This window comes from Jaculus jaculus, chromosome 9 (genome assembly GCF_020740685.1).
Source record: "Jaculus jaculus isolate mJacJac1 chromosome 9, mJacJac1.mat.Y.cur, whole genome shotgun sequence".
Classification (NCBI taxonomy): domain Eukaryota; kingdom Metazoa; phylum Chordata; class Mammalia; order Rodentia; family Dipodidae; genus Jaculus; species Jaculus jaculus.
The window spans coordinates 121,571,191-121,598,537 of record NC_059110.1 but is presented as its reverse complement, the minus strand read 5'-3'; the positions used below and the strand labels follow the sequence as shown (position 1 = coordinate 121,598,537).

Genomic DNA, 27,347 nt, shown 5'->3' with positions numbered 1-27,347 from the left:
CATCCAGGAGTGAGGTGAGATCAGCCGAGGAGAGGGTGCTGTGGGGTCAGACCTGGCTCCACAGGTGGCATGGGAGCTGGCAGACAGTCTGAGAAAGAACCATCAGGGGTAGCGGGAGCCAGTTCAGAGGCCGGGACGAGGAGGAAGGCTGCGCGGTCAGAGCCTCGTCCCCGGCCAGCGTGAGAGAGGCACAGGGCCGTGCGCACCTTTCTTCGAGGAGCTTGAGCCTCCTGTCCGAAACGTACGTCTAGAAGCACATCTGAGCTTGGTGCACCAGCGCAGGCAGCAAGGGCCACACGACGGCCATCGTGGGCTCGGGGGTGATTAGATGCCCTTTCTTTTGTGCTGGTAGGGTGGCCCTGGGCAGCTTTCAAGAGGGCCTGGGGTGAAAGATAAGCTTGTCTTTCTGACCAGCCTTGAATGGACCAGCCGTTTATCAAGCCATCCACTCACTCTTCCCATCCACCTGCTCGTCCAACCATCCGTCTGTCTACTCATACACCGCCGTCCACTCATCCACCCACCTATGCTCCTAGCCGTCCATCCACCCACCTGTTTATCCATCCACTCACGCCCTCACCCATTCACTCTTCCACCCACCCATCTATCTGCTCATGCATCTACCCACTCCTTCACCCATCCATCCATCCATCCGTTTATCCATCCATCCACCCACCCATCTGTCCACTCATCTGTGCACCTAGCCGTCTACCCACCCATCCATTTCCTGCCCCACTTGCGCATGTGCTCATCGTCCACCCGCCCTTCCACTCATTCACCCACCCACCCATCCCCTTCCTCCATTCAGATCCCATTCACAGTCTCGGGGTTGTGCAGTTGGACGGGGTGTCACAAGGGGTCACCATGCTTGTCTTCAGCTGACTGGGCTGATTGGAGGGGGGGGGCTCCTCTTGGAGAACAATAGCATGGGATGAGAGTCGCAGACATGCCAGAATGAGTGCCCGGGGCCGTGTGGTGGGCACAGTCTATATGGGCTGCCCGAGGCTGAGGGAACTGTGTGAGGCCTGTAGGTTCCCAGGCTGATGGCTGGCCCCTGCTTCCAGATTCTCCCCCCCCCCCCTTTCCGGTGGTGTAGTAAAGGTTTCTCCCTTCTTTAGGGATCCTTGGGTCAGGCTCCCTTCTCAGCACCACCTGGAAGAATGCTCATCCAGCTTGAACCTCCGCCCATCCTCAGCCCTCCTCTTTAAAGTCCTAGCTGACCTGTACTGAAGGGGACCCCCTTGCCATCTCTGCGGAAAGGCCCCTTTCTACTGGGATCCTGGCAAGGGGATCCTTGCCCCGCCCTACAGACCCTTGTCTCCTTTTTGTTATTTCAAGCGATTTCACAAGTTGGGGCTGCCTTTGACCGCGTTTCGCCCCTTCACCTCGCCCCAGCTCTGGTGTGTGTCAGCTGACAGCGTGCCGGTAGGAGTGGGGTACGGGGACAAGGATGCTGCTCCGGCCCTCTCCCCTTACAGGCTGTCCACGATAAGAGGAAATTCCTGTGAGGAATGAACAGTTTCCACCAACCCGTGCGGAGGAACTCCTCTTCTCTCTTTATTTTTAAGTTTGCACGCATTTGCCCAGAACGAAGCGAATCTGTTGTGGGGCAGCCGCTGCGGACAGTGAGGCAGCTGGGCGGGGCTGGATCTGGGGGTGTCAGCTGCTGCTGCTCCTGGAGGCAGTTGACGGAACACAGTTGTAGCCCCCCCACCCCGTGCCAGTGGAAGTTGAGGGGCTCTTCCTTGGCCTCAGTGGCTAGCACTGGAGTTCCCAAGCAGCTTTTGGGGAAGTGAATGAGGGGGGCTTGCAGGTCAGAGCCTGCTCTGAGCCAAGATTGATGTCTCAATAGCCGAGCCCCTGTGAGAACCTCGCTTCCCGGGAAGAACCCAGGAGGCCTCTTTGAGGGGGGCGGGGCACGCTTGGACTCTGGCCAAGTTCGCCTTGGCGGACTGGGGCCCATTGAAACCGCGTTGGCAGAAATACCAGGCTCCTTGAGATTCCTTGTCATAATGGAAGAGTGAGGTTTAGGGGGGGAGGCTTGGCTGGCAGCCAAAGTGGGGACCCTGCCCCCACTGTGGGGACTGCATCTCTGGGCTCTGTCCCTCCCAGGCTCTCTCACCTTCACTCGCTCCCAGCAAAGGAGAAGCACCCCCAGGGAAACCCCATCACTGCACAGTTAGATCCTGTCTTGGAAAGCTGGACGGGGAAGGCTCCGGGGGGGGGGGGGACCACCGAGCAGCTGTCCCCAGTGTGGGCACACAGCCCTTTCTGCAGAGGCCAAGACCCAGAGCTGTTGGGCGGGAGTCCTAAGTAGGGGTTGCAAGTGTGTGTGTGTGTGTGTGGGGGGGGGTGTTGCGAAGTCTCAGATTTCTGGCTTTCCTTTTCCTCACCAGATTCTGAGGAGATACTTCCTGCCCCCAGCAAAGTGTGAAGTGTAATTCTATTTGAAGTTACTTAGCAGATCAGATGAGCCATGTGCCCTTTTAACATGCAGCCCCTGAAACCCAGGGTGTACGAATTTGCAAAATTCGCTCGTTTATATGCAGCGCTTCAAAGAACCCAGGCAGGAAGTCCCTGGTGACATTTATGCAGAGTGCAGTGTGGCTTCGGTGGGACACAGTCCAGCAACAAACTGGCCTGAGGGTGGGAGAAGATCCGCTTTCAGAGCTCTCTGGAGAAGTCCTTCCACATCGTCACCCACCTCAGAAACTCAAAACTCACGCTTGTCCATGCGGATGGGGCCCCGCTGGCTTGGCCCTGAGCCCCATTCCTCCTCCGTTTTGTGTCTCAGGTTACCCCCTCCGCCCCTTTAGCTTTTCTTGTTGTCTCTCTCCTCTAGAACCCAGGTGCTCCGACCTGTGCGTGCATGCGTGCGTGTGTGCGTGCGCATGTAGGAGGAAATTCAGAACTCTCATTCAGCCTCTTGTGTGGGGGCTGGGCATGCACACTACCCATGAGCTATATCCCAAGCCCTGGAGCCTGGAGTGGAGTTTTCGAACTTGCATGCACATGTTGGTGTATGGCTGGAAGTGTGTGTTTATGGGGTTTTGGTAAGTCCTGGGACTGCCTGGCTTCCTTGCTCTGGGTGTGTGGTCTTGGATATGCCAGGACTGCCCTACATCAACACTATACGCCAGGAGCCCTGTGCCAGGCCCTGGTAGGGGGTAGCCTGAGTGGAAGCAGTCAGCCTGCTCTTGGGCCTTCGGTTTCCTTTTCTCAGATGTTACTGAAGCAAAGTGCTGATGCCCTTGAGAAGTCTGGGAAGGCTTCTAGTAACCAGCTCAGCCAGCTGGGCAGGATCCCTCCTGGAAACTGTGGTCTCTGCCTCCAGCTCCTGGGGTAGGCAGACTAGGGAGCACTGACCTGGAGGCTCCAGTGCTCCAGGAGGCACCTTCCAGATCCTGGCTTCGGGGACCCAGCCTTCCTCTGTGTTTTTTTTTTTTCCAGGCACTCACAGAGCCCACCTCAGGGGTCACTTGTCTGGGTTCAAGTCCTAGTTCTGCCACTTCTTAGCTCTGCGACCTTGATAAGTGACAAAAGCCTGGTTGCCCTCAGTTTCCTTTCTGTGAAATGGGAAGATGACTACTTATCTCATCTGGTGGTCATGCTGACCTGATACTGTGCCGCCTCATTTGAAATGTTCCCGCACAGTGAGGCTCTACAGGGCCATTGACCATCATTTGTTGTTTTCATGTTTTTATTTTTTGTTTGTTTAGCATACAAGAAAATAGGGCTCAGAGATAGCTCTGGCTGTAATCCCATCATTGGGAGGTAGAAAGAAGGAGGGCAGGCCCAGAGATCAAGATCATCAGCAGCAGCATACTGAGTTTGAGGTCAGCCTATGCTCCATGAGACCCTGTCTCAAAAAACAAATAGGAGGGCTTGGTGGTTAAGGCATTTGCCTACAAAGCCAAAGGACCCAGGTTCAATTCCCCTGGACCCACATAAGCCATATGCACAAGGTGGTGCATGCATCTGGAGTTTCATTGCAGTGGCTGGAGGCTCTGACATGCCCATTTTCTCTCTCTTTCTCTCTCTCTCAAATACATATATATATATATATATATATATCTCACAAATAGGAGCTTGGTATGGTGGCACACACCTTTAACCCCAGCACTCAGAAAGCAGAGATAGGAATATTACCGTGTTCAAGGCCAGCCTGAGACTACATAGTATGTTCCAGTTCAGCCTGGGCTACAGCAAGACCCTATCTGGGCACAGGTAACAGGTTTTCTCCAGATGGTGTCTGGAAAGATGACAGACAGGGCAAGTGGGCCCCCCCGCACCTGCCTGCTCACTTCTGCTCCCCTGTGTGGACCTGTGGCCTGGACTTGTAGCTACCCAAGGGCAAGCTAGCCTTGCTTTCTGCTGTAGGGATAATGGTGTTCCAATGTCTATGTGGAAAGCTGGCATGAGATGAGGAGGCCGCTTTGACTTTGCCCTGAGAGCTTCATCCTGGGGGTGCAGTTTGACTGTCCCGCAGTACCACGTGGCTTCACCCCGCCCAGTTGTTGGGAGCAGAGTTGAGCAGTGACTCAGTGGTCATTGCCCTGGCAGAGCCACCCCTGCTTCTGACCTAAGAGGTAAAGATCGTGAAGGGAGGACTGTGTGCCTGCTCTTGGGATACTGAACGAATACAAGAACTGTGGGCCAGGGAGGGGTGGCCCCTTGGGGTTGTTTTCCCTGTCTGGCCTTACAAGCCTGCGGGCTGAGAGCTCTCCTGCCTGCCAGCCAAGCGCATGAAGGTCTGCCCTGGGTTTGTGATGACGTGTGAGCACCCTGAAAGCAAATCTGAGACCCGCAGCCCTGTCATCCTCGGGGGACGCTGGAGTGTCGCTCGGTGTGGAGGTCTGCAGATGGTTCCGGCTTGGGGTCAGGTGAGACCCGCCCGTCAACCTTGGAGGAAAGGCAGTTTGGAGGTGCCTTGAGGCGCAAGGAGCCCTAGACAGGTCTCGTGCACCGTGAGACCTCAAGGGAGGCCTTGTCCAAATCTCCCTCAGAAGCACTCTCGCTGGGAGATGATGGGCCACTTGCCCAGGGCATGGCCCGGCAGTCCTGGTACAGGAACCAGGCCTGGTATTAGCATCTAGGCCCGAGTGGCACAGCCTACTGGGCTGTTTGCTGCAGCCCAGCTGGAAGCGCCCACCCGGTCCCAGCGTCCTTGGCTCTCCTCACTGCTCTGCCTGCCTCTCCTCGGCCCACGTCCACTTCAGTGGTGCCCATTTGCCCTGTCGAATCCCGAAACATCTCCATTACTCCGAAGACCACTCCGTGTCCATTAGACGTCACTCCCCCTGCCCCTGCCCCGGGACCTGCCTGTTCAGGACGTTGCGCACACGTGGAGTTAGCGTGTGGCTTTGACGGCTAGTTTCTCTCACATGTCTGTTGTCAGGGTTTGTGCACATGTAACGTCTCCGCGCTTCCTTCCTTACCGGTGCGTGGGGCTCCCTTAGACAGGCACCCACGGGACTGTTTACTCTTCTCAGTTTTCTGTGTGTATGTGTGTTTGCATGTGTGTGGGCACATGTGTATGTATGTGTGTTTGTATGTGGGCACACGTGTATGTATGTGTGTGCTTGTATGTGTGGGGGCACATGTGTGTTGTGTGCGTTTGTATGTGTGGAGGCACATGTGTGTATATGTGTGTGTATACATATGGGGGAACGCATGCGGGGGCGTGGAGGCCAGAGATTGGCCTCAGGTGTCTTCTTTGGGAGCCTGCTCCGTGTTCCCTGAGCCAGGCTTTCAGCTCCAGGGCTCCCCTGCCTCTGCCTTCCCCGTGCCGGGACGACAGGCTTGGACCTGAGCTCAGTCCTCCCGTCCACACAGCTCTTCCACCACAGAAGCCTTCCCCCAGCCCTCGTGTGGCTTGGGTGGATGGTGTTTTGACATTTGTTTTGATTTTTTTTTTTTTTTTTTTTTTGGTAACCTGTCTGTTTTGTGCAGTGCTGGGGGTGGGATCCAGTGTGGTTTCGTGGGCGCGCTGGGTGAGTGCTCCACCACTGAGCCGTCTCCAGCCTTTCGTTTTGAGTTTGTTGCTGGGTGGAACAGTGTCTCTTCTGCCTCAGCCTCCCTAGGGTGACAGGCATGTGACACCATTACCTGGCTTTAGATCTCCCTCTCTCTCTGTCTTTCTTTCTTTTTGAGGCAAGGTCTCACTCTAGCCCGGGCTGACCTGGAATTCACTATGTAGTCTCAGGCTGGTCTCGAACTCACAGTGATCCTCCTACCTCTGCCTCCCGAGTGCTGGGATTAGAGGTGTGCGCCACCACGCCCAGCATTTAGTCCATGCATGTGTGGGTGGGCACTTGTGTGGATGTCAGAGAACGTCTTTGGGATAAGTCCTTACCTTCTACCTCAACTCCATAGGTGTACCGGGATTACAGAAGCCCACCACAGTATCCAGTTTTTCCATGGGGCCTGGGGATTTGAACTTGGGTACTCTGAATTGTGTGGCGAGCCCTTTACTTGCTGAGCCATTTCTCCAGTCCTAGATATTTCTGTGTGCTACTTGCTGGGCTAGGACTTGAGGGTGCCCCTGAGCAAGCTGAATCCTTGGGGTGAAGAGGAAGTGTCAGGAAAGGCGGGCCAGAGCTCACAGAAAGTAATCAGGTGTCCCAGAGTGCATGGGGAGCTGCAGGGCTAAGTTCAGTGTGGGCCTCTTGTTGCTCTGATGGCTTCCAATGATGTTCCAGAAAATAAATCACCTCACGTTCCCTCTGTTAAGTGCGGGTTGGAACCGGATATAGTGGTAAGGCCTATAATCCCAGCACCCACCAGGAGTCTCAGAAGTTCAAAGTCAACCTTGGCTACATAGGGAGTTTGAGGCCAACCTGGCCTATGAGAGACCCTGTCTCCAAAGAATAAAGAAGTGGGTTGGGGGCTGGACAGCTGGCTTAGCATTTTGAGGCGCTTGCCTGTGAAGCCTAAGGACCCAGATTCGATTCCCCAGAACCCATGTAAGCCAGATGCACAAGGTGGCACATGTGTCTGGAGTTTGTTTGCACTGGCTGGAGGCCCTGGTTCTCTGATTCTCCCTCTCTCTCAAATTAATTAATTAAATTAAGTAAGAGGAAAGAGGGAAGGCCTGGCACATCCTCCAGTGTGGTTCAACCTTGCGGTTGTTAATGGGTATGTGTGTGGGGGAGATTAGTCAGGAGAGAAGCCAAAGAGAACCTGGTGGTTGCCTGCTTCCGTGGAACCAGACCAGCATCTGACCCAGGCTGTCCAGGCCCATTACATTATGCCCAGTGAGACACTCTGGTCACAGAATCAAGTCTATGCAGCACGGCCCCTCCCTCTTGCAAGAGGTCCGTAGAGATGTCAGATTCACAGGAACAGAAAATCAAGTGGGGTTTCTGGGGAGGCTGTGGGCAGGGAGTTGGGGACACATGAGAAGCAGTGAGCGCATGACTCAACGTGACTCAACTGTGTACCCAGAAATGGCTCCGATGGCAGATTTTACCGCCATCTTTTTCAAGGTGAACGTAGCCAGTGGCTATGCAGGCTCAGGCCATGTCTGTCAGCACAGGAGTCTGTAGGCTCTTCAAGCCCTTCCAGCTGGTTCTGGCACCCTGGGGGGTCTGGGCAGGCCCCTGGTGGCTTTCCTGAGGTCTGGGGTTCAGTGCACAGGGGGTTCTGGTGAAGCTTCCCAAAGCTCACCTCCCAGCCAGCCGTGCAGGTGCGGAGGTCAGGCTCCCCTCTGAGGCCTGCTGGAGTGTGTCCAGGGCCAGAAACTTCCCAAATCCCTGGGAGTGATAGGGCTCCTCTTGGGTTCTTATTATGCTTCAAGCAGCGCTCCTGGCGGGCAGGATGTTTGGTTTGGTTTGGTTTGAGTTTCTGTAAAGAACTTTGTGCTTGTGGAGGGCCCCCTGGGGCCCTGGCAGGCCTTCTTTGCCTGAGGGTGATGAAGAGAGTTGGGGCAGCCCTCCCCCTTCACACTGCTCAGGAGGGGTGAGAGGTGCCCGGAGGGGGGTGGTGGTGGTGGGGGGGACCAAATGACTCCCAGACCCACCGACAGATGGAAGCAATTTTCAGTCACGTGAGCTAGGCCTGAACCGCTGCCCTGCGAGGCTGGGCCCCTTTGACTGTCTCCAGGAAGCAGGCCCCAAAGCCACAGGTTCTGGGGCCAGATGCAGCCCCGTCTTTGTTTACTTAAGATGCTGGAAGCCCCAGAGGATGATTCTGAGGAGGGGAAGCTGAAGCCCTCGTCTTGAAGCCTTGCAGGGTTGTGTCCCCGACCCAGGCTGGGGACCTGCAGCCTGGGGCCTATAGGACGTGCAGGTCACTGGTGACGTTTATGGAGGGACATGTATGGGCCCCTTGGCAGTTCATGGGGTTTTCTGTCTTTTGGTTGCTCCCGTCCCCTCCCCCTCAACTTCCGGAAGCGGAGGTGAGCTAATCGTTCCCCATGGAGACCGCAACAGGAAGTCACTGATCCAGATTCACACTGACTGGGAGGGCACTCCCCTGCACAGCCTTCTTGGAACAGGTTTTGTAAGCCATTTCTCCTTTTATCTGTCCCCTCGGGAGAGCTTGGAGAGGGGACTGACAGGAGATGCTGTTTGGCCATCTCCCGGCTCCAGCTGGCCACTCCAGTAGAATGAATGAGGAGTCCTAACACTTGACCTAACTGGGGAACGAGCCACCGCGGAACACAGGGGCTTAAACAAGCAGGACAAGTTGTCCCCTGATTTCGGCATTCCCCGCACAAGTGCAGAAGCCGTTTAACCAAAGCCCAGGTCCCTGCTGGCTGCAAGCCCTTCCTCCTGGTCCCGCCTGCTTGGAAGGGTGACCCCGAGCTCATGTCCCCAGCACACGCACCAGCTCGCCTCCCCAGAACCCTCCTTGGTTGGTTGGTGTCCTGAGGGAGGAGGCATCAGATGCACCCACGGTTCCCTGCTCTTGAGTGTGCCCTAGGGACAGAGCCAGTGAGACTGGCCACTCCCTGGAGGTGGGACAGGACACAGCACGGAGAGGGTGGGAAGAATTGGGCCTGCTGGATTAGGAAAAGGACTCAGGAGTTGGCACCTGGAAGCTGTGGGCTGGCAAGGGCTGTTCCTGGTGGCAGGGGTGTCCCCTCTGTTGGACCATGTCTGCTGCTTCCACACCTGTGGATGTGGTAGTGTATGTAGGGTGTGGATTGAGCTGTGGGGCCATAACTTGAAGGTGGTTAACATTTTCCACCATGGTTCAAAGATGCCTCTTCCCTAAGGGTCTTTCAACCAATGCACCTCAGCAGTCCTAGGCCGCCTGGGCTTCAGAGCATCTCTCGGAGACTTTCTCAGTGAAGCGCCTTTTAACCGTATTGTGAGACATGTACTCAAAGTGGTTGTCTCAGTGAGACCATGGTGGACCCGGCCTTGTACACTCCTGCTGGTGGATCTCCAGTGGACACAGTCTGGGGGTCACTCCTGGGCTGTGATCATGGACTGAGGTAGCAGTGTGATCTAAGCTCTTATTTCAACCGACAGACGGAAGCTGGGGTTATTTCAGGTTCAGCCCTAAGTGCCTATCTGCAGACCAGCAGATAACAGCTGGGCCTTTCCTGTGGGTAAAGGGTTCAGGGTGCCAGATGGTCAGCCCTTGACCCTTTCCTGCCCACCCTGCCTCAGGATGGTCAGTGAGGTGCATGGGAGTAGAAGTGCCCTCCAGGAGGAGGGGTGGGGTGCAGCAGTGTGTTGTTTTCTGTAAGAGGTCCCTTGTGACCTGCTTGTGGTTACCTGGTATACTGTAAAGGCCTCTGGGCAGTGACAGCTGCTGTAACTTCTTAGAGCTGAAGCGAATGAGATGCAGAGAGGTCCATGGGAACAGAGGCCCCGGGAAGATGGGGCAAAGTGCTCGCTGCCTGCCTGGAGCCACAGAGGCCCCAGTTGGCATGGAGGATCCTGTGAGCCAGAGAGGCCATGGAACCCAGGCCTGTTGGATGGTGCCATGGTGAGGGCCCTCAACTCTGGGCATTCTGAAGGGGTCCCTTGGGTGAGTTTCTAGCCTCCAGAGTCATGGTTTCCTCATCTGAGAATGGGCCTGATGCTTGGAGCCACCTGGCACATGCCGCCTGGCAGATCCCACTCTGATGTTTCTGCCCTTCCTTCCCCAGCCACTGAGGCAGCACCCGGCTGTGTGGGCGACATGGCCGACACCCCTCGAGATGCCACGCTGAAGCAAGCACCTGCGTCGCGCAATGAGAAGGCCCCGGTGGACTTTGGTTATGTGGGCATCGATTCTATCCTGGAACAAATGCGCAGGAAGGCCATGAAGCAGGGTTTTGAATTTAACATCATGGTGGTTGGTGAGTCTTGTCTACCCTCCTTCACCCACCACTCCCTTCTTCAGGGCAGAGGGTGGGCACTGGCCTCAGCCTCAGCTCCAAGAGAGAAGCAGGAAAGATCCACTAGTAGTGCCGATGCCCACAGCCCTCGCGAGCCTCGGAGGGGGCAGATCCCGGAGTTAGGACATGGGCTTGGGAGGCACTTCAGTTGGTAAAGTGCCTGAGTTTGACCCCCAGAACCTCTGTAAAAGAAGATGGGCGTGATGGTGCATGTTTGTAATCCCAAGTGCTAGGAGGTAGACATAGGAGGTTACCTGGGCTCTCTGGCCAACCATTATAAGTATGTGAGCTCTAAGCCAATGAGAGACCTTGTTTCCAAAAAGGGGCGTGGAGGATGGAGAGATGGCTTAGTGGTTAAGACACTTGCCTGCAAAGTCTAAGGACCCATGTTTGACTCTCCAGATCCCACGTAAGCCAGACACACAAGGTGATGCAAGTGCGCAAGGTTGCACATTCCCACAAGGGGGCGCACTCATCTGGAGTTCAATTGCAGTGGCTAGAGGCCACTTCAATTCTCTCTCATAAAAAATTACCAGGAAAAAAAAAAAGGTGCATAGCTCCTGTAAAAATGACATCCAAGAGTGTCCCCTGGCTTCCATATGCACCTACACCCACATGAACACATACCACACACATATATACATGCCTGCATTAAAACAAACAAGCAAACAAAGCAAAACAAAACAAAAACCCTGAACCCCCAAGGGCTGGGAAGATGGCTGAGCAACTAACTAAAGCATGGCAGTTTGATTTTGCAGTGCCCACATCAGGCTGGATGCTGAGTGGCACACCCTGCCGTGGTCTCAACCCACCTCTGCCAGTGGGAGGCAGGAGAATCCAGATGCTCACAGGCCAGCTACACTAATTCACACGGCAATGGCAAAATCAAGGGAAACCCCGTCTCAAGAAGAAGGCAGAAAGAGGTTGTCCTCAGACCTCCTCACGTGTAAACCACATGGCACACAGCCCACCCCACAAATTAAGAAAATAATAATAAAGAAAATAAGGAATGGGCTGGAGAGATGGCTTAGCAGTTAAGGCGTTTGCCTGTGAAGCCTAAGGACCCACGTTTGACTTTCCAGATCCCACATTAGCCAGACACACAAAGGTGAGGCAAGCGCAAGGTTGCACATGCCCACTAGGTGGCGCAAGCATCTGGAATTCGGTTGCAGTGGCTGAGGCCCTGTTGTGCCAATTCTGTCTCTGTCCCTGTCTCTCTCTCTCTCTCTCAAATAAATAAATAAGTAAATAGCCTCTGGTAGAGCTTCGGTAGGCAGGCACATGTGGATCCCCGGCTCTGGTTTTCTGCTGAGTCCCATCAGAATGGGACTAAGCCATCCTCCCACCCAGCAGGCTTGGCTACAGGCTCCCTGGCAGCTTAGCTCAGCTGCCTGCCTGTCCCAGGTGGCGAGACCTGATAATGTCTTCCCTCTTTTCATGGCCTTAGAGAAGTAGATGTCACCATGGGAACTCGCTGATCAGTGTGACCTGGACACACTGTTTGCAGTGGGAAACCTCTTTTCTCAGAAGCCCCTCGAGCCACATCCCGTCCTCTGAGTACCCTTGAGCAGGGCCCGGATTCCAGGAGGAATGAACCACCACTTTAGAACTCTGCTCCCCCCAGGCTCACAGCAAACAAACCAGAGTGGTGGCTTCTTCTCTGCAAGTGTGTTGGTCTGGCCCCTTACACTTCCTTTCCGCTCTTCCCCACTGCTAATCGGCCCACATGGGCCTTCTGGGAGGTCATCATGCCTCCGGTGGCCTCCCTGGACCATCATGGGAAGGGGATCAGGCCAAATGTGACCAGGACCCTGAGCCCAGCTATGTGAGTTTACGCTGAACCCACTGAAGACGTAAACCCCGGGCACAACCCACCTGGTGAGGATTCCCGGGCATTGTGAGCCCAGTTATCACTGTGTCACATGGCCACCGACTACGTCCTGGAGAGCCATCGGAACTCGTCTTCTCTCCACAGGGCAGAGCGGCCTAGGGAAATCCACCTTAATCAACACCCTCTTCAAATCCAAAATCAGCCGGAAGTCTGTGCAGCCCACCTCGGAGGAGCGCATTCCCAAGACCATTGAGATCAAGTCCATTACCCACGGTCAGTGCCACTGGGGCGGGGGTGGGGGAGGGCTCTTTCAGGGTGAGGAGTGTGAGGTGTCCTGTGAAAGAGTACTCACTGGGACCCCTTGGGACCCGACCACCACTTATACACACCATATGTCCTGCCAAGCTGAGTCCCCAGACAGCTGAGTCATCTGTTCATGATGGCAGGGCCACCCAGACTTCCTTACCAGAGGTCACCTTCTTCCCGATGTCGCCTCAGCTGTCATGACAGCTCATCACAAAGGCAGGCAGCTTGAGGGCCCGGGTGTCCCCTCTGACTTGCATGCTGGGTCTGTCCATTCAGATATTGAAGAGAAGGGGGTACGGATGAAGCTGACAGTGATCGACACGCCAGGCTTTGGGGATCACATCAACAATGAGAACTGGTGAGTGCCCCGGGCTCCTCTTTCCTGTGGGAGAGCACCCCCTGGGGCCAGGGGCCCCAGAGTATGCCACAGCCCATGTTAAACAACCTGTCCCCTTGCTCTTGAGCCTAATGTGCTACTAAAGCAGCACATCTTAGGGTCCAAAAATTCTGGGTTCAAGTGGAGTCATACTGGGGATTATGCTCCCCCTCAGGTAAAAGGTCAGCCTGGACGTTTAGGTGAACCCTAAAACACGCATGTCTTATCTCTGCCCAAAAGCCAATCAGGCCTAGCACGAGATGAGTCATCTCTCGTGTCACATCTGCCAGGCCCCAGGAGACACCCCTGAGAGAGTGTTGACTTAAACACTGGCGCTGCTCTCACCTCGAGCCTGACAGCCTCCTCCAGGGAGAAGGTAACAGTCACTCGGATGAGTCATAACTCATCAAAGCAGAAATTGAGAAGATACAGAGAGCTTGCCACTAAAGGAGGCAATAACATGCTCTCCGAGGCTCAGGGAACATTGTAGAAGAGGGGGTGGAAAGATTGTAAGAGCCACAGGTTAAGAAAGAGTATCCATGGGCTGGAGAGATGACTTAGCGGTTAAGGCACCTGCCTGCCAAGCCTAAGCACCCATGTTCGACTCTCCGGATCTCACGCAAGCCAGACCCACAAAGGTGAGGCAAGCGCAAGGTCACACATGCCCACTAGGTGGCACAAGTACCTGGTGTTCAATTGCAGTGACTGAGGCCCTGGTGTGCCAATTCTCTCCCTCTCTCTCTCCCTCCCTCTGTCTCTCTTGTTCTCTCTAAAAAAATAAAAATTAAATTGAATTAAAATTAAGAAAGAAAGAGTATCCAGAGGCATTGCCCCCTTGCACACAGAGACTGCTTGCTGTGTTCAGGACCTCACAGTGAATACCAGTAACCCCACTGAGGACCCTCAGTGGATTGGAGGGGAGAGGGGATATAATAGGATAACTCAATGGGAATGTGACCACTATGCAATATGTTCCTACAGTAAAGTTCATCATTAAGTTGGTTTTTTAAAAAAAACTTTATTATTTATTTATTTGAGAGAGAGAGAGAGGGAGAGAGAGAATGGGCACACTAGGGCCTCCAGCCACTGCAAACGAACTCCAGATGCATGCGTCCCCTTGTGCATCTGGCTTACGTGGGTCCTGGGGAATCGAACCAAGGTCCTTTGGCTTTGCAGGCAAAACGCCTTAACCACTAAGTCATCTCTGTAGCCCACCCCTCTTTTTTAAGGCTAATCAGGCCAGGAGTTTTGGGGATTGATTGCTCATGGGTGAGAGTTGGAAGAGCTGCTCCTGTCAGAGTCTGGGTTCAGAGGGGACGTGCCCCCAGCTAGCATGGGAGAGGCGGTTCTGTGCTCAGGCTAACTCGGCTCTCCATGCAGCTGGCAGCCCATCATGAAGTTTATAAATGACCAGTATGAGAAATACCTGCAGGAGGAGGTCAACATCAACCGGAAGAAACGCATCCCCGACACGCGTGTCCACTGCTGCCTCTACTTCATCCCGGCCACCGGCCACTCGTACGTCTCGGCGGACCTTGGGCCCGGGTGCTGGGAGCTCTGGGTTCCATCACCTACGGGGCCACCTGCAGGGTGCTGTCCTCCCCGCCGCTGGACACAGAGGGGCTGGGGCCGGGCCGTGTGTGACATGCGGTGCCTGGGTCCCAGTGTCACTGGGACTTCTTGGACTGTGCCTTTCCGGCACGTGCCCCATTCTCACCTGTGTCCACGGAGCTGAGGATGGAGCACGTGCTGAGCTATTCCAGAGCCTGGTGGCCAAGCTTGGCGTGGGGAGTGAGACCCTCGAGGCTGTGTGCCTGTGTGTGTGTCCCCAGCCATCACCTCATCCTCTCCATGGCTGGGTGGCCCTTGCCCATGTGCCCCTGGGAGGATCACCTGCAGTCCTGGACATGAGGCAGAAGAACAGCGTCCTGCAGCCCTATCTGAGGCTGCCTTGGTTAGGGCTATTTCCTGGGTGCCCTGTCCACGCTGAAGCTGCCCCCGGGAGGCCTTAAAACTGGGGAGCTCTGGGTGCCCTGTGGAATCTTTCTCCCCCAAGGAAATGGGCTCTTTCGGTTTTTCGAGATAGGGTCTCCATCTAGCCCAGGCTCACCTGGAATCCACTATGTGGCCTCAGGGTGTCCCCGAACTCACAGCGATCCTCCTGTGACTGCTTCCCGAGTGCAGGGAGTAAAGGCGTGCGCCACCACGCCCGGCAGAAATGGACTCTTGGTGGTCTTAACAACCCTGGTCCTTGGCAACCTGTGAACCCTATCTGTCCCCAATACTTAGCTGCCTTTTCCATGCCTTGGTGGACACATTGTGTGGAACCTGAGCCTCAGGCTGCTGGTAGTCATCCCCCCCCCCCATGGACACCAAGAGCCCAAGGCAGGGAGTGCAGAGGCCTTGCCTGGGATGGAGTGAGTTCCTCCCCAGCACGGAGCTGCTCCTTTGGGGGCTCTACAGCGGCTGCTTCCCAAACACTGCCTGGGCCGGGGCTGGGCCGGGGCTGGGGCACTGCACGGCAAGCCGGGAGAGCGTCCCCAGTGACCCCTCTGGACTGAGATGTAAGCTGGGTACCTCACCCGGTTTCCTTCCCCAGTGCCCAGTCCCAGGGGACAGTGGTGACTCCCACTTCCAGAGTCTGTCCGGGTCCAGCGTTCCTGCTGTGCTCCAGTCAGAAAGAGAGTGATGCTCTGGGGAGCAGCCCTTCCTGGGGGACAGCCAGCCTGTCCTTGGAGCTCCAGAACTTCTAGGGGCTGGCTCCCAACTCCTCTGCTCCCTGCCGGGGAAAGCTCCTTGGCAAAGTGGCCATGGGAGCCAAGTTGCTGCTATTGGGATGGGTGGTGTCCAGGTCCAGTTAGGCTCTAGGGACCTTGTGAATGGGGGAGGGGAGCTTGGAGCTGGCTCTGCCCTGGCTCCCCCACCTCAGCCCAGTGCAGTGTCGACTCGGGGCCTGCCCAGTTCCTCCTCCTGCGCACGCACCCCGCTCGGCTGGTGCCCCACCTGCAGCCTTGTCCCGGCCAGCAGGGACCCCGCTGTGAGCTCTGGGGTGGGAGACCCTCCTTGGCTGCCCCGCTACCTCGGCTGAGTCTCATTTACACGGTCCCGTTGCAGTCTCAGGCCCCTGGACATCGAGTTCATGAAGCGCCTCAGCAAGGTGGTCAACATTGTTCCGGTCATCGCCAAGGCTGACACGCTGACGCTGGAGGAGAGGGTCTACTTCAAGCAGCGGGTAGGACTCTTGGCCTCCACCTGACCTCCTGCCCCTTGGGGAATGGCCTAGACCAGCTGTGGGCCTATCAGGAATTCCTCTTAGCCTAGGGGTACTTGACAGGAGAGTCCCTTGTCACCTCTCAACCCTTCACAGTGAATGGAAGTCCCTGACCTGGGTAAACTGTTGGGAGGCATCCCAGGGGCCCCTTTGGCTGCCCCCCCCCCAGTGTCTCGATAGCAGCTCTGTGTGAGGGATCCATTCTGCAGAAGTTCCAGGTGGGGTCTGGAGAATAGACAAGTGCACAGCGAATGTCCCTTCTGGGGGGTGACAGTAAACGTCGCTCCCAGAGCTGGCCGTGGGACCCAGCAAGCCAAACAAGTAGAGGCTCCTTCCTTCTCTCCCACAGCGGAGGGCCACTGCTGTCCCTGTGGGCGTGTGCAGTCGGGTGAGCCCTGGGCCACTTCTACAAGAAGGAGTTGCATTGCACTCTTGGTCACTTTGACAAACTGAGGTCCCTGGCCTCCAGCCTGGTGGACATGAGCGCGGCCCTGAGTTCAAGTCTAGAAGTCTCCAGGGCCTCTATCCCAGCATGATTAGGGAAGGACAGTGAGGGACATTTTCTGCTGGAGGGTGAGTCCAGGTGGCCTCCACTGTGTGGACTGGAGTCTGCTAGGGGCAGCTGAGACAGCTGTTGCCCGGGTTGTTCTCTGGTGGCTGTCACCCCCTGGGGCTGCCTTCAGTGCAGGGACAGCTTAAGGTAAGCAGGTACACCCGTGGTCATAGGAAGGAAGGAAGGACCCACGCGGTCCTCATTTGTAAACGGGCTTCAGGGTCTCTAGAGAGACAGATCGAATCTGTATTACCAAGGGAGCAGACTAGAGTGGCTCACACATGAGCTGGACAGTTCCTCAGTGGCTGTTGTCTGCGCCCTGGAGAGTCTGCTTAGGCCGTGAGGCTGGAGGCCTCCGTGATCCAATATGAGGCTGCAGGCCTGGAGGGTCGCTGGAGAGCTGCTGGTCTTCAGTCCTCACTGGAAGACTGAAGAGCCTGGGATCCAGTGTCAGCAAAGGGCTCTGCCGCAGGGTAGCTGCCCACACCAGCGTGTAGCCAGGGCAGCCAGGCAAAAGGTCCACTTTCCCCTGGAACCTCTGTATATATAAGCCGCTGCCCACTCTGGGAGAGAATCTCCCTCACCCCCAGTTCTTCCTGGAACACGCCACCACCACACACTCACACGTCTGCCCAGATGCCTGTCTCTTACTTGGATCCTGATCCAGTCATTGACAAGGAGGATGGCTGACTCCAAGCCCCCGGAAGTTTGTCTTGGAGGGGGTGATGAGCTGGACTGGAAAAAGTTACCCCAGAGCCCCTCGGGCCTGGCAGCTCTGCGGCTGCCCCCTTTCACTTGGTGCGTGAGAGTTGCAGTGTCAGCTGCCCAAAGCCCGCTTCGGACCTGAGCTCGTGGCAGCCCGTGAGCTCACGGCGCGGGCAGATGCCTGCCGGTGGGCAGAGCCTGACGCGGGGTGGTGGTGCCACTCTCTCCTCTCTGCTCCCCAGATCACTGCAGACCTGCTGTCCAACGGCATCGATGTGTATCCGCAGAAGGAGTTTGATGAGGACTCGGAGGACCGGCTGGTGAACGAGAAGTTCCGAGTAGGTGCTGGGAGCCTGGGCGGGGGTGGGTGTGTGTGTGTGTGGAGAATGCTTTAGGCTGGAAGGGAATGGAGCCCATCTATGCATACCAGGCTCTCAGATGGAGGTTTTCAGTTCTGGGGGGGAGGGGCAGCTCAGGGATGGGACTGCCTTACTGATCACATGTGACCAGTACCACCTGCCCTTTCCCAGGAGATGATCCCATTTGCTGTGGTGGGCAGTGACCACGAGTATCAGGTCAATGGCAAGAGGATCCTTGGGAGGAAGACCAAGTGGGGCACCATTGAAGGTACTGGGGAACCGCCCCTTCTGTTGCCCTAGGCATTGACCCACAGCCTGAGCTTGGCTCCTCCACACTCATCTGTCGCATTATGTGTCCCTGTGACTTTGCCTTCTGTGAGGACATTGGATGAGTGCAGTGTGAGGCCACGATGCTCGTCCATCTTGAATCCTCAGCTCAATGACTGTGTCACAGTACCGAGGGCGGGGACCCAGCCAGGCCTTTCCCAGAGCAGAGTTTAGCCCCCTAGGTGGCATGAGCCCCAGCCCTGCTTTGCTTTCTTCCCGCTCTCCCATCCTTCCAGAGGAGGGAAGGACAGAGCGGGCTAGAGGACAGCAACCAGCTTTGTTTCTTAGAGAAACTTGGCTAAAAGTCCCCAAAGAAAAGGAGCAGGAAGTTGGGGCTTCGTGAGTTTGGGAAAGTCTCTAATTCTCCAGGTCCTCAATTTATACCATCTCTAAAATGGGGGCTGCGTACTAAGGTTTCAGCGAGGTGAGAATATCACAATGATGGTTGGAACTTTTTTCTTTTTTCTCTTTTCTTTTTCTTGCTTCCCTCCCTCTCTTTCTTCCTTCCTTCTTCCCTGCTTCCCTTCCTTCTTTCCTTCCTCCTTTCCCCCGTACCCCTCTCCCGCATTTTCTTCCTTCCTTCCTTCCTTCCTTCCTTCCTTCCTTCCTTCCTTCCTTCCTCCTTCCCTCCCTCCCCCTCTCCCTTCTTTTATTTTTTCCTTCCCTCCTTCCCCTCTCCCTCTTTTTCTTTCTTCCTTTCTTTCCTCCTTTCTTCCTTCCTTCCGTTTTTGGCGACAGGATCTCACTCTGTAGCTCAGGCTGGCCTCAAATCTATGCTTCTCCCACCTCAGTGTCCATGTCCCAGTGCTGGGATGACAGTATGCGTCCCCACACTCAGCCTGCTGGAGCCTTTCCGGACTGGTTGTTTGAGCCGAGGCACCAAGACAGTTGCTGTGTGGGCCGCCTCACTTGCAGCTCTGCCCCGGGGGTCCCGGAGCGGCTCCACATCCAGAAAGAAGGTGTAGCCAGGGCTTTACGCCCGAAAGTGCCCTTCAAATACAAGGGTGCAGTTCTGCCTTGGACCTCTTGGAGTTAGGAAGACCACATACCACCTGTGCGCTCACTCCATCAACCCGACCCCTGCCGTGCCCTCCATGTGGGGTGGCATCTAAATCACCCTGAGGGCGTTTTCAACGTCTTCAGCTCCTCCTGTTCCCTCTTTCCACCCGCCCCCTCCCACCATCTTGCTCTCAGGGAATTCGTATGGAATAATTAGGATAATCAGGCATAATTAGGAGAGTAGAGAAGTTTGGAACCAGAAAGGTAGACTGACATTGACATGTACGTGCTGCCCCCTGGTGGCCAGTATGGACATTGCAGGTGTCCAGTTATGGAAATAGACTTAACAAGGCCAGGTTGCTGACTGAGTAGGAACTGACTTTGTCCTGCCACCCCAGTGTCCCCAGTGCTGGGAGCAGTGCCAAGTTTGAGGCAGGTGCCCCAGACTCACCTATAGAGCAAGTGACCCCCGTTTTTAGTCACTTTTCTCATTGCTGTGACAAAATATCTGGCAAAAACCACCTCAGGAAGGAAGGGTCTACTTTGGCCCACAGCTTGAGGGCGCAGCCCAACACAGCAGGACAGGCATGGAGGCAGGAGAGTGAGGAGCTTGTCACCTGGAGCCTGCAGTCAGGAATCAGGGGGAGATGAATGCTGGTGCTCAGCTTGATTTCTTCTTTCCTTTGAGAGAGAGAGAGAGAGAGAATTGGTGTGTCGGGGCTTCAGTCACTTCAGTTGAACTCCAGATACTTGCGCCACCTAGTGAGCATGTGTGGCCTTACACTTGGCTCACCCTTGTGCATCTGGTTTATGTGGGATCTGGAGAGTGGAGCATGGGTCCTTAGGCTTTGCAGGCAGGTGCCTTAACTGCTGAGTCATCTCTCCAGCCTGATCTCTCCCTTTTGTTCAGTCTGGGACCCCAGTCTAGGGGGTTGTGCTATCCAAACTCAGGGTATGTCTTCCCTCCATTAAACTTCCCTGGGAATGCTCTCACAGATGTGCCCGGAAGGTGACAGTGAAGATAAAACCTTCATTTCCACACCCCCCCCCCCCCGTTCTCTCGCCTGCCTGCCTTCCAGGGGTGCCATCCTTTGAGGCTGCTCTTAGCAGAGGTAGGGGGCAGACAGGAGGGCGAGGAGGGCGTTCCATTCCCTTGGAACAGTAAAGCTTTCTGTCTCCTCCTCAGTTGAGAACACCACCCACTGTGAGTTTGCCTACCTGCGGGACCTCCTCATCAGGTGAGCTGGCTGTCACCTCCGAAGGGCCTGGGGTACGGGTGGCAAGTGAACGATCAGAGGGTTCGTTGGCAGGTGGTGGTCCTGTCCTCAGGAAGACCTCCAAAGCTCATGTTCTGCAAAACCCTTTCAAGAATTTGTGAAGAAGGGGAAATCCTCCCCAAGCCATCTGAGGTCACCGGGGTGGGAGGGACTGAGTTCTGCTCCCCCTTTTCCCCCCGGCTACTAGATTCAGCTACGGCTGTGGAAGCAGCAGCCGGGGCTCTGTGAGACTGTCTCAAAAACAGACAAAACCAAAAGAAAGTATCATAGTGAGACCCATTATTTTGTTGAATTAATACATACGAATAGACAACAACACTAAAAGAAGATTGCACCGGGCAAGGTCATCTGTGAGGGTGGGGAGAGGGCTTCTAAAAGAGGGCCTCACCCTTCCAGCCTGCTTTTCCAACGGGAAAAAGAAAGGAAGTCTCAGAGCCGGGGAGCAGGGGCTCAGTGATGGCGTACTTGCCTAGTGTGTGAAAGGCGGTGGCGTCCATCCTCAGGACTGCTCAAAGAAGCAGGAGAGGAGTCAGCCCAGGGCTGCAGGGGTGGACCCAGCCTCTGACCCCAGCCAGGCGCCTCCTGCTGGCCACAGCCTGCTCTTCTGGTGTGGAGCAGAGACGTTTCAGCCCTTCCCCGAGTCCTCCCTCTCGGCACCCGGCCCTCCTTCCCGGGTGCCCCAGGCTAGCCATTGCAGACACAAGAAAAGCAAGGCATAGGTTAGAGCACATGTGGGTGGAGAGGATCTTGGGTTACGGGCAAGATGGACCCTTCCTTCCCAACTTGTGTCAGGCCTGGTCCTGCCCAGGGGCGGGGACCACACCACGGAGAGCCTAGCCTAGCCATTGGGACTGAGGGCCAGGAATGGAGATGGGCATGACCGAGGCAAGCTAGACTCTCACCCCCACCGACCCGCGTCTCCCGCAGGACACACATGCAGAACATCAAGGACATTACCAGCAGCATCCACTTCGAAGCCTATCGCGTGAAGCGGCTCAACGAGGGAAACAGCGCCATGGCCAACGGGGTGGAGGAGAAGGAGCCGGAGGCCCAGGAGATGTAGATGCCACCCCCACCCCAGGACCCCACCCCCCAAATCCTTCCATCCTCCTCGGTCCATCCACTCGCTCCCCTCTTATTTTATACAACTGTCTCCATTGGCCACAGTCTCCTGCCCCTTCCCAAGCTGCCTGGTAACCAGAGGAGACGTCCCGCCTCGTGTGCTCGTACTGGCCGCAGCTATGGAGTGGGTGCGACCATGGCCTGAGCCTGCCTCTGGTCTAAGCTGGCCGGTGGCCACAGAAGAGGACCAGGCCCGGCCTCTGAGCAGCCAGAAGGGCCTTGAGTCTGTGCCCTCTGAGGCCAGGCCCTGGGTGTGCACAGGTGCCCACACATCCCCATGTCCACGACCTCGAGTGGGTCCTAGGCGATGTCCGAGGGAGGAAGGGGCCGCTCTTGTCCCTCCACGTGGCACAGGCCACCCTTCACAGCACCCTTGCCCACCTGCTTCCAGGGGAGACTAGAGAATTCCACAACCGAAGTTGCCAATTGCCCAGACACGGGTTTTCCCGTTCCGTTCCCACCCATCCCAAAGCAGAAAGTGCCTTGATCTCAGCCGTCCACATGAGCCAGTGGCCTCTCTCCAGCTGTCCTCTGGGGCCAGAAGCAGGGACATGCTGGAGAGAGGGAGGTGTGTCTTTTTCTCCTTCACCCCTCACCCCCCACGCCGCCACTTCCCGTGGGCTGTCTGTGCTGTCGACGCCCTGGACTCTGACGAGGATGAGAAAGAAAGCACAAAAGATGAACCCCACCCACCCCCATCTTAGGAAGGTCTAAGGAAGCCCATCTGTGAAGGTGCGGGAAGGCAGGTGGAGTGTGTGGGGAGCCACCCTACCCCGGTGCCAGGGGAGGTGTGCGTGTGTGTGTGTGTGTCTGTCTGTCTGTCTAGTCGTTGGTTTGGCCTTAGTTGTTCTGGTTACATGGGTGCCAGTTGCCCCCTCCCCACACTCACTGCCCAGGGTCTGACCTTGCTTGACTCGCTGACCCTGGTCAATAGGAGCTAGAAGAACGATATGCTGGTCCCAGATCCCATCATCGAGACCCCCACATGGAGAACCAAGGGAGTCAGAGTCGCATGAGACATGGCTGGGCTGCAGGGCAAAGTCTCACGGCAGCAGAGTCTAGCTCCCTCGCCCCCTGTCCCCCTGAGAGGACAAGCAGGGACCATCCTCAAGCTGACCAAAGTTTCATCCTTCCCACTTCCTGTTCCCGTCAGCCCCTGGGAAGTGGGAAGGGGCTGGAGAGGCAGGGCACAGGTGAGTGTTAGGAGGCGCACCTCTGCAGACCCCCAGGCTGGCTTCTCGCAGCCTAGAAGCATCGTGGAAGGGATGGGGTGCAGACAGGCTCAGGGTGTACAGAAGTCATTGAATTGGGTGTGTCCCTCCCCCTACCCAAGTGTGGAAGGCTTGTCATCAAGCCCCTCCGCTGAACAGTTTACTTGCCAACTGCCAACTTGCCAAGTTGTTGCCAAAACCAAGACTTCGAAGGAGATACCCAGCACCTGAGCCCAGGGCACCCATCCAGTGCCCTTCCCCGGCCCACAGCATCCCGGTGTCCGTCCGGATGGCTTTGCCTCCGGTCTCTGTAACCAGACTTTGGAAACTGCTCATTTTGCCAGCCTGTTCCACAAGGGCCTTTTGCCAGGCGCCTCCTGAGAAATTTGTCTCTTTTTGTATAAATAACAAAGTGTTGAGATTCATTCCCTGAAATAAATGTTTCCAATGCAAACTGGCAGACTCTGGAGTGGCGATGGGCTTGCTGCTTTCTGGACAGGGGACTGGCCAGATAGGAGGCAGGTGGACGGGGCCGGAAGAGGTCAGGCTACGTCGGAACCCGAGTTCTAACTCCCACCAGAATCACAGTGAAAACAGGAACTCCCTCTGGAGACTCGTGGCCGGGAGGAAATCAGTGCGGGAGTCTGCTGCAGAATTGTAGGGGAGGGAGGGGGAGAAGGAAAGGCTGGGGACATTTGAAGCACTTGATTATGGGGTCTTCCACAGGGAGGCGCTGGAGAGCTGCTTCTGGGTCCTAGAAAACTTTTTTCAAGGTAGGGTCTCACTGTAGCCCAGGCTGACCTGGAATTCACTCTGTGGTCTCAGGGTGGCCTCGAACTCACTCTGCCTCCCGAGTGCTGGGTTTAAAGGCGTGCGACACCACGCTGGCTCTTTTCTTTCTCTTTTAGCTTTTTGAGACAGTGTCTCAGTATGTCATCCAGAGTGCCCAGAGCTCACTCTCTAGTTCTGGACAGACTTGAAACCACCGAAATACTTCTGCTCACGCCTCCTGAGTGCTGGATTACAGGCATGAGCCATCATGTCTGGCAAAGTTTTTCTAAAATTTAAGCATAGGATCAGTATCATCTTATAGGCATGAGGTCTTATATAAAGACATGAGTTTGGCCCCCAGAACCCATGTTAAAAAAATAAAATAAAAAGCTGACTGTGGTGGTCCACATTTGTCCTGCTGCCCAGACAGGCTAGCCTACTGACAAACCCAGTTCCAATGAGACTCCCTGTTTCAAAAAGTTATATGGCTCCTGAGGAATGAACCCCAGGTTGCACTTGCACACACGGGCACACATATACACACACGCGCAAAATTTAACAACAAGAAAAAACTTAAGTCTGCCAGGTCAAATCCTAAGAACTGGTTGTTTGATGGTACTTTCACCCCAAAAGAACATGACCCGACACCATGTGGATTTCCAGAGGCCTGGTTGAGCAAGCTACTCTTTGGATGTGGAATGAGATGGAGACGTGTGTGCGGAAGGGTACTGTGTGCCTGGGACAAATTACCATAAACTGAGTGAACAGAAATTTCCTTTAAATTTTTTTTAATATTTAATTTTATTTACTAGAGAGAGAAGCAGCCAGAGAGAGAATGGGCACTCTAGCCACTGCAAATGAACTCCAGACACATGTGCCACCTTGTGCACTTGGCTTATGTGGGTAATGAAGAATCAAACCTGGGTCCTTAGGTTTCACAGGCAAGCGCCTTAACCTCTAAGCCATTACTCCAGCTCTAAAATATCTATATATATTTTATTATTTATTTTCAAGCGTAGAGAGAGACAGAGAACATGGGCGTACCAGGGCCTCCTGCTGCTGAAAACAAACTCCAGATACATGTGGCACTGCATCTGGCTTTACGTGGGTACCGGGGAATCGAACTTGGGATTTTAGGCTTTACAAGCAAGCTCCTGAACCCCTGAGCCATCTCTCCAGCCCTAGAACAGAAATGTCTGTCCTCACAGTTTTGGAAGTGAGAAGTCGGGTCCTGCTCCAGGCAGTCTCTAGGGAAGAGGCCCATGGCTACGACCCCTCCTGGGGGTACGGCCGTGCAGGCTCTGTCTATCCTCGAAGCCTTCCTGCACCTCCTGTCTCAGAAGGACATTCTCTTTGGGCATGTGGACCACCCGAGTCAGGATGATCTCATGTATCTATAAAGACCCTATTTCCAAGTAAGGCTGTATCTTAAGGTTTTGTGTGGACATGAACTTTAAGAGACTTTCTGTTCACCCCATCACACCCACTGTCCATCTCGGGGCCTCCAGTATTACATGGGCAGCAAAAGAGAAGTGGAACCCCAGACTCACTTTCCACTGCCAAGCCTGGTGGCCTCAGGAGTGTCTCAACTTTCTTGGCCTTCCCTGGCTCTTCTGTTCGTCACATGGCTTCTCTAAGCTTTGGAGAAGGCAGATGGGGCACATCTCCACCTTTAGCCACTGAGCCTTCTCCCAGACATTGGGGGGTCATCTCCAAATGGGTCAGTGGCCCATGGCTGCATGGCTCCTTAATGGAAACCAAGGATCCTGAGGTATGGGTTCGACTACTAATGTCTGCTGTGGCTGGGAGGGGCAGGCCCCATGGAGTGGGGGTTGCTGGGGCCTCCATTTCTAAAGCCCTTCCTGGCAGGTCCTCCCCTTAGCACCCCTCCTTCTTCCAGACTGAACTGATCCATTTTGACCCTTGATGGCCCTCCCTCCATTCCTGGTGGCCCTCCCTCCATTCCTGGTGGCCCTCCCTCCATTCCTGGTGGCCCTCCCTCCATTCTTGCTGGCCCTCCCTCCATTCCTGGTGGCCCTCCCTCCATTCTTGATGGCCCTCCCTCCATTCCTGGTGGCCCTCCCTCCATTCTTGATGGCCCTCCCTCCATTCCTGGTGGCCCTCCCTCAAGCATAGGCTCCTGCCCAACAGCTGCTCTTTAAGTCTGATACACCTCTTTGAGACATAACTCCCTCTTCAAGGCCTGGTTGCATGTGGGCCAGGCTAGCCCTTCAGTGGCCGACTTTCAATGGCATCATATACCCAGCCACAGCCAGCACCATCCTGTCTTTTAAGCTATTGACATCTCATTGACACAACGGGCCACCATTCCAGCTCACTTGCGCCTCCCATACAGCAGTGGGGGATCCCTGTCTCCCACCACCCAAGCCAATACCTTGTGTAAAGCCAGAGTGGCCAGTTATCCCGTCTTTCCACAGCTCTTAGTGCTAAAACCAGCAGTGGCTGGGAAAAGTGGGTGAGGTGGCCTCACAGTATGGGAACCCCACCCCCTCCAGGCCACTGAGCCCCAGCTTCGTGTGTACCCAGTGTGGTCTGGACCAGGCTGTCCCTAGAAAGAGCAAGAAGACCCCTGAGATCAGCCCTGCTCATACTGGCTTGGGCCTCTGTCTGGGAAAGGGAATCCACTCAGGTCAGGCATCGTCAGCCGTCCTCCCTCATCTTAGGCCTGAAGGTTTGGAGGCAGGAGGAGCTGGATGTGGCGCCTGGCTTTAATCTCAGCACTTGGGAGGCAGATGAAGGAGGATTGCGGAGAGTTCGAAGCCACCCTGAGATTACAGAGTGAATTCCAGGTCAGCCTGAAGTAGAGCAAAACCCTACCTCAAAAAAAAAAAAAAATGGAGGCAGGAAGTAGGTGACAGGCCCTGTCAGCTCAGCCTGCCTGAGTCTTTGCAGCTCTGGGGCTTGGGGACTGGGAGGCCCTTTGGAGGGGGTGGGGTCCACTCAGTCCACCTGGATCGGCCTGGGAAGAACGTCAGGAGAGGCCCCGCTGGGGTGCTGTTGGCTTTTTATTTATGAATGGCCCCTCTCACTTTTTTGGTGGCAGATTGGAGCATGTCCAAAGATGAAAATGACAGAAAAACGCTACACCACAAAGAAAACAAAAAGCCTCCTGCCCCTTCATACACTGAGGCATCACCTATCCCCGACCCCGGGGTTTGGTCTCAGTCTCTAGGACGGCAGCGGGCAGGATCCTCAACACCCACATAAATGCCAGGTGTGCTGGCATATGCCTATGATCTCAGCACTGAGATGGAGACAGGAGGATCCCCAGGGCTTTCTGGCTAGCTGGACCAGCCTAACTGATGAACTCCAGGTTCAGTGAGAGACCCTGTCCCTATAAGTAAGGTGGAGAGTGATTGAGGAAGACACCTCGACCTCTGACTTCCACACATACGTGTGTGTGTGTGCACATCTGTGCCCATACACATACAGATGCATACACACACAGACACAAGCACGTAGGTATCACAGACACACAAGCAACAACAAAAATCACATCTGATGGCCAGAAGTGCCCCCGACCCCAGCGGGCAGCAGCCCCTTCTTTGCACGTGCCGGAGCCCAGTGGAAACTGTCAGGCGGGCTTCGGAAGAGCCCGGTGGAGCCCCTCTACACCCCTCCATTCGCCCCCTCCTGCCCTCCCCCTTGGAGAGAAGAGCAGAGGTCCCCCAGGGTCCTGGCTGGTGGGGGGCACATGCGGGCGGGGCCAAGGTGCATTTCCTGAGTTGCAGCAGGAACAAGCTGCATTGCTGGAGGGGACTGGCTGGAGGGGCGCCAGCATGGAGCCAGCCCAAGGGCCCAGTCACTGACCAGTCACTCTGCATCGCCTCACCGCTGGGAGGCGGAGGCCGGAGCCAGACCTGGGGAATCACCCCTTGAGAG

The 27,347-nt window shown here is 55.6% G+C and overlaps 1 protein-coding gene across 6 annotated transcripts in view; it reads left to right on the top strand.

Moving 5' to 3' along the window:
• The window catches only part of Septin9 (septin 9), a 194,355-nt gene extending 171,222 nt beyond the window's left edge, over positions 1–23,133 (top strand). For all 6 annotated transcript variants that reach the window (XM_045159748.1, XM_045159750.1, XM_045159749.1 and 3 more), the window contains 9 exons: positions 10,106–10,297; positions 12,312–12,440; positions 12,750–12,831; positions 14,230–14,367; positions 15,964–16,081; positions 17,621–17,716; positions 17,909–18,005; positions 20,250–20,301; positions 21,268–23,133. In XM_045159748.1, the coding sequence (XP_045015683.1) occupies positions 10,106–10,297; positions 12,312–12,440; positions 12,750–12,831; positions 14,230–14,367; positions 15,964–16,081; positions 17,621–17,716; positions 17,909–18,005; positions 20,250–20,301; positions 21,268–21,403 (1,040 nt within the window). In that variant the 3' untranslated portion in view covers positions 21,404–23,133. The remainder of the gene's footprint in view (positions 1–10,105; positions 10,298–12,311; positions 12,441–12,749; positions 12,832–14,229; positions 14,368–15,963; positions 16,082–17,620; positions 17,717–17,908; positions 18,006–20,249; positions 20,302–21,267) is intronic.
• The last annotated feature ends 4,214 nt before the right edge of the window (positions 23,134–27,347 follow it).